The sequence below is a fragment of the Sciurus vulgaris genome (assembly GCF_902686455.1).
Source record: "Sciurus vulgaris genome assembly, chromosome: 5".
Taxonomy (NCBI): Eukaryota; Metazoa; Chordata; class Mammalia; order Rodentia; family Sciuridae; genus Sciurus; species Sciurus vulgaris.
In genome coordinates this window covers 98,604,562-98,620,138 of record NC_136465.1, presented here as the reverse complement: position 1 = coordinate 98,620,138, position 15,577 = coordinate 98,604,562, and the positions used below count along the sequence as shown (strand labels likewise).

The 15,577-nt window shown below is 35.9% G+C and overlaps 1 protein-coding gene across 3 annotated transcripts in view; it reads left to right on the top strand.

The window, feature by feature from the left end:
- Positions 1 to 15,255, top strand: part of IPO8 (importin 8) — an 81,620-nt gene extending 66,365 nt beyond the window's left edge. For 2 of the 3 annotated variants that reach the window (XM_079139304.1, XM_079139303.1), the window contains 5 exons: positions 4,662 to 4,882; positions 7,216 to 7,421; positions 9,280 to 9,483; positions 11,734 to 11,850; positions 13,249 to 15,255. In XM_079139304.1, coding sequence (XP_078995430.1) covers positions 4,662 to 4,882; positions 7,216 to 7,421; positions 9,280 to 9,483; positions 11,734 to 11,850; positions 13,249 to 13,346 — 846 coding nt within the window. In that variant the 3' untranslated portion in view covers positions 13,347 to 15,255. The remainder of the gene's footprint in view (positions 1 to 4,661; positions 4,883 to 7,215; positions 7,422 to 9,279; positions 9,484 to 11,733; positions 11,851 to 13,248) is intronic. The other variant, XR_013763749.1, reaches the window with a different exon arrangement.
- Positions 15,256 to 15,577: the final 322 nt, after the last annotated feature.

The window sequence follows — 15,577 nt, the reverse complement described above, 5'->3', positions numbered from 1 at the left end:
CATGAGATCCACTCCCACCTTTCTTTTCTTTTTATCTCTCTAGCTTCTGCATATTAGAGAAAATACATGATCTTTGACTTTCTGTGTTTGGCTTATTTTCTAAACATAGTGGTCTCAAATTCCATCTGTTTTCCTGCAAATGACATAATTTCTTTCTTCTTTATGACTGAATGAAACTCCATTGTGCGTATATACATTTTCTTTGTCTATTCATTCATTCATTGAGGGACACTTAGGTTGACCCATAGTTTGGTTATTGTGAATTGTGCTGCTATAAACATGGGTATGCATGTATCACTCTAGTATAACTTTAATTCTTTAGGATAAATAGGAGTGGTATAGCTGGGTCATATGGCGGTTCCATTCCTAATCTTGAAGAACCTCCATACTATTTCCATAGCGGTTGTACTAATTTACAATCCCACCAGCACTGTAAAAGTTTAATTCTTTCCCCACATCCTCTTCAGCATTTATTATCATTTGTACTCTTTTTCTACCAGGGATTGAACCCAGGGGTGCTTAAATATGGGGCCACATTCCCAGCCCTTTCTAGATTTTATTTTGAGACAGGGTCTCACTAAGTTTCTTAGCACCTTGCTAAATTGCTGAGGCTGGCTTTGAATTTGCAGTCTTCCTGCCTCAGCCTTCCCAGCCACTGGGATTGTAGCTGTATAACACCGTGCCTGGATATTGTTGGTATTCTTGATGGTTACCATTCTAACTGAAATAAGATGAAATCTCAGTATAGTTTTGATTTGCTTTTATGTAGTTGATAAAGATGTTGAACTTTTAAAAATATATTTGTTGGCTATTTGTACTTCTTTTGAGAAGTGTCTAGTTCATTTTCCCAATTATCATTTGAGTTATTTGATTTTTGGTGGGTGTTTTTTTTTTTTTTTTGGTGTTAAATTTTTTGAGTACTTTATATATTCTGCATATTAATCCTCTGTCAGAAGAGTAGCTAGAAAAGTTATTCCTTCATATTTAAAAGGTAGTTTTGGTAGATTTTTGGTTAACAATTTTTTCAATATTTTACATATGCTATCCCACTGGCTTCTGGCCTCCATTGTTTCTGGAAAGAAACAATGATTAACAGATGTTAATCTTACTGGCTTTCCCTTGTTCATTATGATGTATGTTTTTCTCTTACTGCTATTGTGGAGATTGTGTCTTTCAGCGTTTTTACTATGACATGGATGTGTGTGACTCTCTTTGCCTTTATCCTAATTGAAATTTGTGAGCTCATATGTGCAGATTATTTTTGTCAGACTTGGGACGTTTTCACCTGTTGTATCTGTATTTTTCTCCCCTTTCTCTCCTCTCCTTTCTGGTACTCCTGTTACACATATGCTAGTGTGCTTATGTTCCACATTTCCTTGAGGCTGTGGACATTTTTCTTCCCTTTTTTCTTCCGATCTTTGGATTTCATGATCTTTATTGCTCTGTCTTTAAGTGTGCTAATTCTCTCTTCTTCCATTTCAAACCTAGTGTTGAGCTTCTTTAGTGGAATTTTCATTTTGTTCATACTATTTACGTTCAGAATTTTCATTCACTTCTTTTTTTAATAATGTCTGTTTTTATTGTATTTTATATTTAAGGTTTTGTAATCAAAGCTTTCTTTAAGAATGGTTTCCTCATCTTCTTCCTTCACAGTGCTGGAGATGGAACCCAGGGCCTTCACATTGCTAGGCAAGCACTCTAGACTCATCTATATCCCAATCCTCCTTTATTCTTTAAGCATTTGTAATGACTGATTTTTAGTTTTCAGGTTCTTTTGAGATTTGCCTTGTCCCCAGGAGGGTTGTTCTTGGCCGTTTCCTTCCTTGACTTTCTCGGTGAACTCCTGGCCTATCTTGGCTTTGTCTATCCGTAAATTAGGAAGAACTGTAAAAGGTGGAAAAAATGGAAATTTCAGTTTGGAGCAGTGTGGTAGGTAATGAAGAGTTGAATAAGAGGATCATTTTTATCTGTATAGATTCATTTAAAGTCAGTAAGCAAGAATCTGTAATGTGGAATAGTAGTTTTCTACTCCTAAATCTGGGTTGTAGAAGGACCCAGGAAGTTAGTATTTGAGAATTTTATATCAGAAAGCTGAGGACTCCAGAGTCTGTCTAATGGTTGTGAACAGACAGTGCATTAACATATCACCTTGGCATTCTGCTTCTCTGAATTTCCTGTCACATGGTAGTTAAATTTAGAATTGGGGTCAGATTCAGGTTTGACTTTTTGCTGAGAACATGTTATGAATGGTGGTGTGTCTTTCTACCAGGCATAGTATGTCCAGTTGTCTCTCATCTTGTGAGGTTGGTGGTGTTCAAAGCGATATTCTAATTACCATTCCTTCTTCATTAATTATGTGAACTATTTCTATAAATAGAAATGTTTTCTCATAAATTATCAGATTATCCTAAGAAAGTTTATTTCCCCTCATTTGCTATAATTCAAGATAATACTTTTATTTCCTGACATCTAGAGATGACCAGTGAAGTGTTTTATTGTTATTTTTATTTCATTATGTTGATTTGTATCATTATGAACTTATGGATTCATATTTGCTTGAGGTGTTTGAATATGTTCCACATATACAAAGATGTGTCCACTTTGGCAAGTGGGAACCTCTTGAATTTGTCATATGAGTCCTTTTGACTAGACTCTGGTAGTCTTTGGTAGTTTCCTTATTATCTGGTAGGACAAAGTATTCCAGGCTCATCTTAGAGGTTTCCTATCCTAGACTGCCCCACCCTGGGAAATGGTATTTCAAGATTATAAGCTGGGCATAGTGATATTCATTGTGCATTCATGTGTATGCTCTCTCTGTATGTAGATGTAGTATGTCATTGATGTATTTGTATATCGATATACATCAGTTATATATTAACATTCATATGTAATTATTATATAACTTACTGCTATTTATAGATAGTCACCAATATTGAGTTAGCCATTGTTTCTATGAAGAAGAGCTAACATACCTTTTTCTTTTTTTAGTCTGTGCATCATTATTGCACATAGACACACATAGATGTTTCTAATTCAAATTCAGGGCTTTGCTGTTTTTACTTAACCAAATTGATCCTATCTACCACACCAAAAATTGTGGTTGTCATCATAATTACTCATGTGCTTTATTCCACTAATGATACAATAGTCTCAGAATAATTATATCAATATTATCATCAACATGTGATTAATATTACAGTTCAAGATTTTTTGGTAGCTCTTTTCACCCAAGGATGTCCATACTCTAGGAATATATAAATATAAATATATGTAGTCAAAATATAGTCAAATCATTAAATTTTAAAGTCATTATGATTCCTATTTGTTTTTTTTTTTTTTCATTTACTTCAATTTGTCTTAATTTTTAGGGGTTGCTTTTTTAAAACATTAATATAGAACATATACACAGTTCTGAAGTCTAATTTATAAAACAAGGTTTATTCAGAGAAGTGTAGCCTCCATCCCTAATCCTTTTACCTTTATTCCAATTCCCCATCCCACACTTTAAATTCATTCTTTCCTTGCCTCTTAGATACACAGCAGTATCTTGTCCCTGTTTTTCTTCTATCTTTCTTTACTTGGCAGCATGTCCTGCATCTCTCTCCACAGTGGTATCCGCAGCTCTTCTGCGCTCCTCTTGCAGTTGTATGGTGCTTTATTTGTGGATTCATATAACTTGTGCAACCTGTCTCCATAATCAGTTTTGTCCTTATGTATTTTAGTGTTACTAGTTTTAAAACTTAAAGATTTCTTTGTATTCCTAGTGGCTTTGTATGTACTAGTAAATATTAGTTAAAATGAAACTTTTCTTCTAAAACCTCTCAAAAAGAGCTTTTCAGACTTAGTTCCATTGTGGTTTCATTGATTCTCAACTAATTATTTGACCATGGTAATAATTTTTAATATACTTTTAATCATATGTGTTGTGCTATTACATTAGGACCAGGAATATTCTATGTCTAAGTAAGAAATAAATATAGAGTTAGAATTGGAATCAGATGATTTTTATTTTAATGTATGGAGTTCACCACTTTTGGTACTGAGGATTGAACCCAGGGGCTCTATAAACAACTGGCCTATTTGTATTTTATTTAGAGACAGGGTCTCACTGAGTTGCTTCGAGCCTCACTAAGTTGCTGAGGCTAGCTTTGAACTTTCCGTCCTCCTGCCTAAGCCTCCTGAGGCACTGGGATTACAGGTGTGCGCAACTGCACCCAGCTTGTTCACCACTTCATTTTCATCTTTCATGCAATAAATTTTTTCAAGAGACATCCTGGGAGTATCATACTTTTTAGTCCTAATCATTTATTTGCAATTTGATTCATCAAAGAAAAATTCTACCTTCATCATTTTATCTAACTGAGTCCATGCATGGGTTATTGTCACCATTTGTGCACTCTCACTGGACAGTCTTTCATGAACTTTAGTGTGCACTTAAGAAAGAGGATTTCCTGGCACTGCTGAAGGACTATTGTTTGCCTATTTAATTTCTGTGGGTTTTATGAGCTTATAAATCTTGTGAATATCTAATTTAAATAAGCAAACATTTTATTGTCATTAAGACTTAGTTATAGGTAGTACTCTTTGCCAGCAAATAACTTTCTGTAAGTTATTTGGTTGCTCTGTGTATGGTTGACTTTTCTTTTCTTTTTGTTCCCTAGTGCATTCCCCTCTTTGTTCAACTTGTTTTGGAGAGATTAACTCGAGGGGTCAAAACTAGTGAGCTCCGTACCATGTGTCTTCAAGTCGCAATTGCTGCCTTGTACTATAACCCTGATTTGCTGCTACATACTTTAGAGCGAATTCAGTTGCCTCACAATCCTGGACCTATCACTGTACAGTTTATAAACCAGTGGATGAATGATACAGATTATTTTCTTGGGTATGTGTGCCTTTTGGACTTAATACTGATTTTCTGTTTCTGGGAAGTATACTTTTTAATATATACATAGTATACCATGTGCAAAATAAATTTTCATATCATAGGAGCTATTTTTGGTGTATTAGTAACATGATGTTTAGTTTTTAGAATATTAAGAATGTGTTTCAACAATACAAACTAGTAGAAAGAATTCAGGCTCCAAAAAGTAGATGTAGCCTCTTCCTAGTTAAAAAAAAATTTTTTTATACTTGTAGATGGATAGAAGGCCTTTTTTTGTTTATTTTTATGCAGTGCTAGGGTCTGAACCCAGTGCCTCACACATGATAGGCAAGTCTCTGCCACTGAGCTATAGCCCCAGACCCTTCCCATTTGTTTTTGACTTTTGTGTGTCATTGTATCTTTAGGCAGCAAGAATTAAGTGTCTAAGTGCTCTGACTATTAAGTGTCTGTGGGCAAACGTTCTAAATGGAGTCAGGTTTCTAAGGAGGGTGCCTGTTCTGCCAAAGATATAGCGTGCTGTCCTGGGATGTTTAGCTCTTTGCAGCTCTCAAGGGAGCCTGTTCTCTAATGTGGTCAGAAAGATTACTAATTTTAGCTTAGATATTGTCCCAGTAGGAAAGTTTGGCTTTATGTGAAACTCTCTCCCAGTTTTCAAACATAGGAGCTGGAAATGTAGTTCAGTGGTAAAGCATTTGCCTAGCATGTATAAGGCCTTGTGTTCATTCCCCAATGCCACAAAGAAAAAAAAACCCAAATTATGTCTGGGTATAGCTCAGGTAGAATGCTTGCCTAGCATGCATGAGGCCCTGGTTCAATCCTCAGCATTATGAGAAAAAAAAGGGAGGGGGGCAGTGTTCAAACACAGGAAAAGTGAGGTCACAAGTTGTCGTTAAATGCCCATCTCAAGTCACTCAAAACATGTTGATGACCATATTATGTTAGAATTTGAGCTTGATTGCTGTCTTAATTTGTTTTAAAACACTGGGAACAACTAGTGCTCTTTTTAAGTTTTGTAAGTTATTTAGAAAAACTTGCTGAGGGGAGTAGACACTTCAGAAGTGATCAGTGCACTACCATGTGGATGGGTAATGGTGGAGGCCTACGTTAGGATGGTAGAATAGGATTGAGTGAATATATTTAGAAGATGCTATCCCTGTTTTTTATTTGTAGGAGCCTGGAATTTGACCCTCATTGAGGTTTATTTTTAAAACGAAGGGAAAAACATTCTTCAAAAAGAAATTGTGCTAGAAGTTATCTCTGACAAAGATTTGGAGAGATTTGTTCATGCAAAGTTATGCAGTTGATATTCTTATATCTTTGTCAGCATGAATGAGCAGTTTTTTAAAGATAAAGACTTTCTCAGCTGTCGCATAGACTAGGTATCCTTGAAAAGTGCTTCCTTGGATTCTTTAGAGGCCCACTTGATAAACATCTTTTCTGCTATGATCCACTTGTCACCTGGTGTGGACTACTAGTTTGGTACTACAAGAATAAGAAAGCCCTCAGGTCAAGTACAATTCCTGTTATGTCATACTACTTGACCATTTGTAATTCAAATGAAGCAAGCAATGCAAATAATGAGGAATAACAGAAGCTTGTAAAGTATTCATGAGCTCATTATATTATAATCTCATTTTAAATGAATTAAACCACAGTAATTTTTTTTTTGTTCATGCTTGCAATTTTTGGTGGTTATACTAATATAATAGTCTTTAATTCTTAGTATCTTTAGTTTTAAATAACTTAAAGGAAACTATAAAAAATACATCTAATATAAATTGGTCAAACATTTTTCCTTCAGAATTAAATTTTCCTTATCCCGTCTTATAGCAGAGGATGCTACTAGATTTATTTAGAGCCATTAAGTTCAGTTTACTGGATGTTGAATTTTTGAAACAGCTTTTGGCACCTGGGGTTAGTGTAGAGTGCCTGTGCCAAGAAACCTTGAGGCCCAGTCTAATGGGAGAAGAGTCTGGGGAACTCCATGATTTCCATTGTATAAGAATTTTCTGCTTTAGCAAAACCCATTATGCCAACACTCAGATATAGCATTATCTGAGTATAATGCTATACTGACATAGTGTAATCAATCATGTTAGTATTACAGCAAGATTCACCATGCTAATTGCAGACTGTCATGGGTCTTTAATGATAATGATTTATAAAACCTTTTTAAATGTAGGATCTCATATAGTACAAAATGAGATATTTCTGTACAATCCCAATGAATAAACCTTAGAGTATACCTTGGACATCTCTTTCTGTAATTTCTCTGGGTTTTGTCCTTTATTGCATTTCTCATGTCTACATTTTTTTTCCTTGAAATTTTGCAGGCATCATGATCGAAAGATGTGTATAATAGGACTGAGTATCCTTTTTGAATTGCAAAATCGACCTCCTGCAGTAGATGCTGTGGTGGGACAGATTGTCCCTTCAATACTTTTCCTTTTCCTTGGCCTAAAGCAGGTCTGTGCTACTAGGCAACTGGTAAACCGGGAAGATCGCTCAAAAGCAGAGAAAGTTGACATGGAAGAAAATGGTAACGTGTACTCATTGCGGTGCTAGATTTTGATTTGAGCATTGTTTTCTTTGACTTTTAGTCTGTTTGGCATCATTAAACAGATTTACATTTTTTGGCTTGAACATTTAACATATATTTTGGACTTGATTGACTTGTTAATTATATCATGTGGGATAATAGATTTGTGTACTTCTTAAAACTGTAAACTTAATGTTTTTTAAACCTGAACCTGATGGATGTTGTGATACATTGGTAAATGTATTTGTAACAGAATCATATGGTCTGGATACGAGTTAGCAACTGAGCGTTTTATTTTCTTGTTAGTGCTAAAAGCCTCAATGAATGCAGCAGCCATGAATTAAGTGAAACACTAGATTAAGAACAGTGGAGATTGATTTTACAAAAAAGATTGTTAAGTGATTCATCTTCCAAAATTATTAGTGAGAGATATATTTGTGGTTTAAATATACATTTAGAATAAAGTACAGAAATGAATGTAATTTGATCAATCTAAAGTCAGAATAAGATTGTTAATATCAAGAATATTTTAGACATTTTATTTAATAATGAGATCGTAAAACTACTTGCTAGGGCCCAGAAAGTAGTACTATCCACTTCTGAGTGGAGTTTTTCCTCTTCTGGTTAGAAACATACATTTATCTTTAGCTAAGAAAAATCAGAATTCTTCCCAGAAAACATAAAAAAACTATTTTTGATGCTAAACTTTGTGATTTTGGCAGGTGTAGACTTACTTTTTGTTTTAACCGGTATCCCAGTTTGTTTATATACAAGGAATTTTAAACTACCTTTTATGATTCTCACTACAAAATTTTCTAGTTTTTCTGATTTCTGAGATCTTTTGAAGTAAGCTTCTTCTAGAAGTTCTTTTTTTTCTCTTTTTTTTTTTGGGGGGGTGCTAAGCAATGATTGTAAATTTTTTTTCATTATGTTCTCTTTCTAATTTCTTACTTTACTATTTATTGGCTTATAACTAATATGGCTTAAAGGAGATTCCTCTAGTAATATTCCCAGACTTGTTGAATTTCCTACTGAAGTGTAGAATTGTTAACTAGCAAAGGTATTTCTTGCTATCTTTGTAATTATACCTTTGCCATTTCTCCCCACTACATGTCTGGCCCAAAACTATGGTTTCTTGTCTTATCCCTATCTTGTAGTTTAATTCACCTGTTTCAGTATGCTGTGTTTTATGGAACTAGTTTTAGATGAATGTTGCCTGGTTAGGGTTTACTGTAGGTTTTTCCTCTTATGTTGATTTTTGTTCTGCATTTACTGACTTCTGGTTATAGTATTTCAGTTAAAATACTCACCACTTGGAACAGATCGCTGAAAATAGGTCACGTATAATCTGGCTTTTAACTTTTCAAGCCACATGGAGCTGACTACTTTATTATTCTTTATATTTTTACATTTTTACTGTTTCTATTAGAGGAAATGACCTCCTCATTTTGGTACTTCTGAGCACTTCCTAATCTGTTTAGTTGATGAGAGACCTGAATTCTCAATGGGAGGTCTTTGTTATTTAAAACATGTATATTGATTGCAAAATCATTTGGTGTCTTTTTTTTTTTTAATTGACAAAAAATTATGGGAAATTCTCAGTTAAATAGTATTCTCAAATTAATGAGTCAACTGTAGTATAATATTAACAATGTTCAGTTCTAGGGAAATTGTTTTCAGTGAGAAGGATAAAACCATTCTCCATTATCAAACTAGAGTAAGGATAAGGTTTATTTTTATGTATTTATATAAATTGTTTTTCCATTTCTACAATTTTTAATAGTTTTTTTTTTTCATGGAATTTTATGTATTACCCTTGCATATTTTGATTCCTTTTAAATAATTAATGGGTCTACAGAGGAGATTTCCAGTGATGAGGAGGATACAAATGTAGCTGCTCAAGCCATGCAGGCAAATAATGGGAGAGGTGGAGATGAGGAGGAAGAGGAGGACGACTGGGATGAAGAAGTGCTGGAAGAAACTGCCCTGGAGGGGTTCAGCACTCCACTTGATCTTGACAATAGTGTGGATGAATATCAGTTCTTTACACAAGCTCTGTTAAGTATGTCTTTACTCCCTGAACCTTGAGCTATTTCTTAGAAAATATTTCTGGTACTTGTTTTGGGATCTGACCCAAAATTGGGATAGACTCTTAAAATTTTAATGTTTTGTTGTAGAAACACCATACATATGCAAAATGAAAGGAATTAGCATAAAGAAGCTCTCATCACTCAGTCCTAGCATCTTTTGCCATTGGAAAGCAATAGGGGGAGCCTGTGGGTTATCCTCACAAAATCTATTCCGGGCAAATGTGTTGTTGATCCTCTAGGCAAAAAGGGAGCAAGCATTTACAGAAAGGAATGAAGTATTTCGGGTGATATTGCTTAAAAATGATGGCGTAAACCTATTAGTAATTCATAGTCCCTGTGGGAGGAAACAGAGAGTAGCTCTTTACTACTTAAGCAGTTTGCCAATTTTGTACAGCAAGACGCATAAATATAGTTCAAGGACTCATTGAAGATCGGGAGAAAATATTTACTAAATGTATGGTGCACCATATCCAAAAGCCTTCTACAAATGAGTAAGACCAATAAACTAGTATAAAAATGGGAAATGGAAATTTTTATGGAATAAAAATGAATGATACACCAATGATAATATTTAGAAAATTATTAAAGACATTATAATGAAGAAAATCCCACTAATGTATATTATTTCTTTTATGGTTTGGTATTTCTGTGATTGTATTATAATATAACTTATTTCTACTGTTGGACATTTAGGATTATTTCTAGTTTTTTTTTTATAAATTAAAGTGGATATGCTTGTATATAAAATATTTTTACTAACGGGGACAATACTAGCATAATATATTGGCATCATTTAGTGTTGCTACAAATACCATTGATGAAGATAAAAACTACCATGTTTTTATTGAAATTTCACAGGATTTAGAGGGGAAGAGTACAGGGAATATCATTCCAAAGCATTAGGAAAACGAAAGTATAAATGTGGAGATGGACCTATGAAGATGTGTACCAAGATAGTTTTTTCCAGACATGGATGTGTACCCTAGTCACCAAGGAAGCTTTTAGGTCTTGGGTGGAGTCTCAGAATATGTAGTTTATTTTTTATTTTTTCAGTAATGGGAATTAAATCCAGAGGTGCTTTACCACTGAGCTATACCCCTACCCCTTTTTTAATTTTAGTTTTTTGGCACTAGAGAATGAACCCAACCACTGAGTCACATCTGCACTTCCTTCGATTTTTTTATTTCGAGACAGGGTCTCAATAAATTGCTGAGGGTGCCCTGAAACTTGTGATCCTCCTACCTCAGCCTTCTGAGTAGCTGGGATTATAAGTGTGTGCCTCTGTGCCCAGTATGTATGGTATTATTAAAACACTCCTCAAGTGATGGTTAGGCATCCAGCTTTGGACCAGTTTGTAATGACCACTGCTGAAAGTCTCTGTGAAGGAGGGAAAAAGGACCAGATTGTAGTAGCCTTGAATTCTGGACACCATTCCCCAATGGAGTGTTGTTGAGGTTTTCTGTAAGGGGGTTGACCTTAGGATGTGATAGTTTACCTTAGGGGAGTTTTCAGGTGATAATGTTTAAAAAGAGCTGAGGGAACCAAACATTATGAGATTGCTTTATTAAATTAGGAGTAATAGGGCCCTGGAGTAGACTATGGGATTTAATGGAAAGAAACCTATAGGTAGGAGACAAGACTCAACGGATTGGACATGAAGAGAGCATGTTCAGAGGTGGTAAGGGCTTGGGATGGTTGCCTGGGAGACTAATAGAACTAGTGATAGAAATAGGGAGATAAATAGGGTTTGGAAGGAAAGTATTGAATTTGGTTTTAGTTGTGTAGAATTTGAGATGAGCTATCTAAGTGGAAAAGTTCAGTAGGTTAAGGGGAAGATTTTGCCTAAATGTACAGATTTGAATCCTAGGTTTAGGGGAAGATTTTGCCAAAACATACAGATTTGAATCCTAGGTGTAGGTGAAGATTTTGCCAAAACATATAGATTTGAATCTAGCGGAAACTGTAGGTAGTATGAAAATTCTAGAGGAAAATGGTAACAAGTGAGTACAGGTGTGTGTGTCCCAAGATCTGTATTTTAGGTAACATTCGTAAATTCATAAAATTTTAGAAAGAAGAACAACTTATTCCTTTAAGTTTCATCATCCCCTTATTATCTGAAATAATTTTATTGTAATTTGATCATGAATTTTTCTCTGAGATAATAGTTGTTATTGGACTCTTATGTTTTTCTCCTTCTCCTATACACTCCTGAAATGCAACAGCTGTGCAGAATCGAGATGCTGCCTGGTACCAACTGCTGTTAGCACCTCTCAGTGAGGACCAGAAGAGAACATTGCAGGAGGTGTACACATTGGCAGAGCACCGAAGGACAGTGGCAGGTCAGCCAGTCATTTTCACATTGATGTCATGTGTCATAATGTGCCTTTTTCAAGTGAGCTAAGGGGCACCCAAATATGCTTTTTGAATTTTTAGAGACCAACCGTTTATGATAATGAGGAATTGTCATTATTATGTTCTTTTTAATCATTCCTAATATCTTAGATCTGCAAAAACCTGTCCATTAAGTGTGTTTATTATTTGGGCTGGGGATATAGCTCAGTTGGTAGAGTGCTTGCCTTGCAAGCACAAGGCCCTGGGTTCAATCCCCAGTAGTGGGAGAAAAAAAATGTGTTTATTAGTGGTGTTCCCATTCACATCCATATGTTATTTTGGAGTTACAAGTAAGGATTAGCATGAATCTTGCTGAGGGAGACTTAATCAGATGGACACCTACCTAAACATCTTAACCATGGGTGGACCAAAAACATTTTATGAATTCTTTCAAGGAACTTATATTCCTGGAAATGAAATAATACATTAGTCATCTTTCTGTTGCTGTGACAAAATGCCTGAGAAAATTATAAGGAGGACGTTTATTTTGGCTTATCTCAGAGGCTTCAGTCCATGGTCACTTAGCCCTGTTGCTTTTAGGCCTATAGTGAGGCTGAACATCATGCAGGAGTGTGTGGTGGAGGAAACCTGCTCACCAAGGTGGCTGGGAAGAAGGAGAAAGGAAGGAGCCAAGACCCCCAATAGTCCCTTCAAGGGTATGCCCTTATTGACCTAACTTCTTCCAACTAGGCTCCATCCCTTGAAGGTTTCACCCCCTCCTAATAGTACCAAGGCTGGTGACCAAGCCTTTAGCATGTGGGCCTTTGAGGGACATTTACAATCCAAACCATAACAAATGCTCTCCATTTATGTTTGTTGAGCTTTCTGTATTGGTGACTCTTATTAATTTTTAGTTTTTAAGCTAAAGAGATTATTTTGTTGAGATTGTTATGGTTGCTTCTAGATTAGCAGTGGAAAAGATTTTGTGATCACAACAATATTTTGGTAGGAAACACTGTGAACTGGCTTTTAGAGTATAGAATTCTGGTTCTTCTGCACAGACTTAGATCTTCAGATTTGGTATCAGCCCTCCTGCTATGAAAAGTCGGGTCCCCTTTCAGCAGTAGAGACCATGAAACTATTAGAATCTAGCTTGAGACTTGTTTTCATTTCACTCATTGTAGCAAACAGTTTTTCTGTGATACTAAACATAATTACTTATTGATGTGGGTCTGCTAATGGCTGGCATTCAGTTTGGCCAGGTAACTAATACCATAAGTCACATTTCTTCAGTTTTAAGTATATAAAGAATCTGACTCTTTTGAGATTCTTTCCAGCTTTGTACCTTAAGGACTCTTCTGTTTTCTTCCTCTTTTTTTTTTTTTTTTTTTTTTTTTTAATGCTAGAGGCAAAGAAGAAGATTGAACAACAGGGAGGCTTCACCTTTGAAAACAAAGGAGTTCTCTCTGCATTTAACTTTGGGACTGTGCCAGGCAACAACTGAAGGAAGGACATCAGCTGACCAGATGTCATCGCTGTGTTTTATTTCACGGTTTCATAAAGGGAGTGTGAGAGTCAAGGGGAGAACTTGGGGGCTGCTTTTCAGGGCCCTCCTGCTGCACCAGTTACCATCTGGCATTAGGCAGTACTTTTATCCACTCTCCCTTTCCCCTTTGACCTTTCTTACCCTGAAATATATATTTTCACAAGCTACTGTAATGTATGAAATCAAAGAAAAACAGAATCATTGCATTGAAAAGGACAAACCATATGCTCCAAAGGCTGAAAGCCCAAGGCGGGTTTTAGAGGATTGGATTGACTTGCAGGTCTCAGGTTTTTGCCATGCAGAATCCATGGATTTATGCGGATAACAGTGCCTTCTGTTGTACATGAATTATCAGAAAAAATTTTTTTGGAGTGCATTGCAATTTTTTTAAAGCATAAAACATATTTCTAGATATAATGTAAACCTTGGTTATATGTCGACTTATTCTGCATTTTACTCTGTGAATTTACTGTTAGGCAGTTAGCTGCAAGTCACTCTGGTTTCAAAGACATCACTGCTCCCTTTGCCCACACTGCTACAGGGGGCTTTCTTCAGGGGTTGTAAAATATGCACTGGCTCTGGTTTTTCATAAGATGTTTTGTGACTTTCTTAAAAAGTGTCTTATTCCCTCTTCCATCATATTTTTCTGCCTTGAAAAGGGTGGGATTTCTTTCAGGATCAACAAATATGCATATCGATTTTATTCAGAACCTGGTAAGTTCAGGGCTCAACAGATTCTTGGAAGCAAGTGGCAAAGGCTCATTAGTCACTGGAGTTAACAGCAAGTCTGAGGATATTCGGAATCATGTACTTAATTATACAGTGAAGTAATGATTTTACCTAAAGCACATTGAACTTCTAGGAGGAAGATGTTGTGTAAGCACGGTGTCTTTCTGGTTGGGGACTTGCCTCTTCAGTAACTCATCATTCCAGCTGTGTTGGACCAGGGTCTAAACCATTTTATAATGAAATTTTTAAATTTAGTAACATGACCCAAACAAGTCTAACTTCTTGCTTTCCCACACTTCTGATTTTTCTCCTACGTATCTTGTTTTAGTCTTTATTATAGCTCAGTTTGTAAGGGTTGGTATATTGGTCAGCTCTATTCTTAGATGGGTAACGATATAAGATGGCCTATAGTAAATTTTACAGATGGAGGATTTTTCTGAACGGTTCAAGACCAGAAGAACATGGATCAAAGTGTTTTCATTCAGTAAAATAAAAATGTATCTTGAGAATTTACATATTACTGTAAAATGAAAATGTATCTTGGGAATTTACATATTACTGAATGTGATACAGGTTTTCCATTTTTGTGAAATGTCTGCAGTTTAAATTTCCCATCAGTGACTGGCAGAACAGGTGCTTCCTCTGTTACTATCCTTTATTCATATTAACTCTTTTTAAAATTTTAGGTTATTTAAATAATTTTTACAGAAGTAGGCTGAAAAGCCATGAGTTTCAGAATTAAATAACCCTCTGCTTTCCCATCCCTCACTTCCCAAGGCACTGAAGCGAATCTTCCCCCTCGCAGTTAAGAGAAAGATGACATTGGCGGAAATGTTAGGGAACTTTGAAACTTTTATTCTCCCCATGTTCCATATGGCTTAATTTTAACATAAAATGCCTTCACACTGGATTGTAAAAGGCATGTGATTTTAGAGATTTTTTGTGTATGATGTATTATCTTCTGCAGTATTAAAGGGAAAGAAGTATTAATGTGCATCACCCTATCTTGTTTTTGAAGCCAGGGAAGTTGTATGATTTTGTTACCAGCAGTGCTAACCTGAATGTGATCTGGTTACCTTGGAAATGCAGGAACTTACATGAATGTACTGTAAAATAAAATGCGGACTGATTCCCAGGATTCTGAACTCTTCTGTGTGAAATGTTCTCTGAAATGTGGAGGTGCTTTAGGAGGTGGATAACAACTTACCAGTACGTTTTTCTGACACCTGGAGCAAGGTGACTGTTGGTCTGGAAGGCACCAGGGGTTCATCTGGGCCGACACAGGCCTCGATAGGGACAGCCAAAGTATCAGGAGTGGTAAGGAACCAGACCCCATCTTGTAAGCCATGGCGTCCAAATGAGAGTGACAGAGCTCTGGAAAAGCAAGGTCATTTACCTCCATCAGGAAGGGAAGGTGAAGGGGAAGAATGAGAGGTGATTAAAATGGAGCCGTTTTCTTA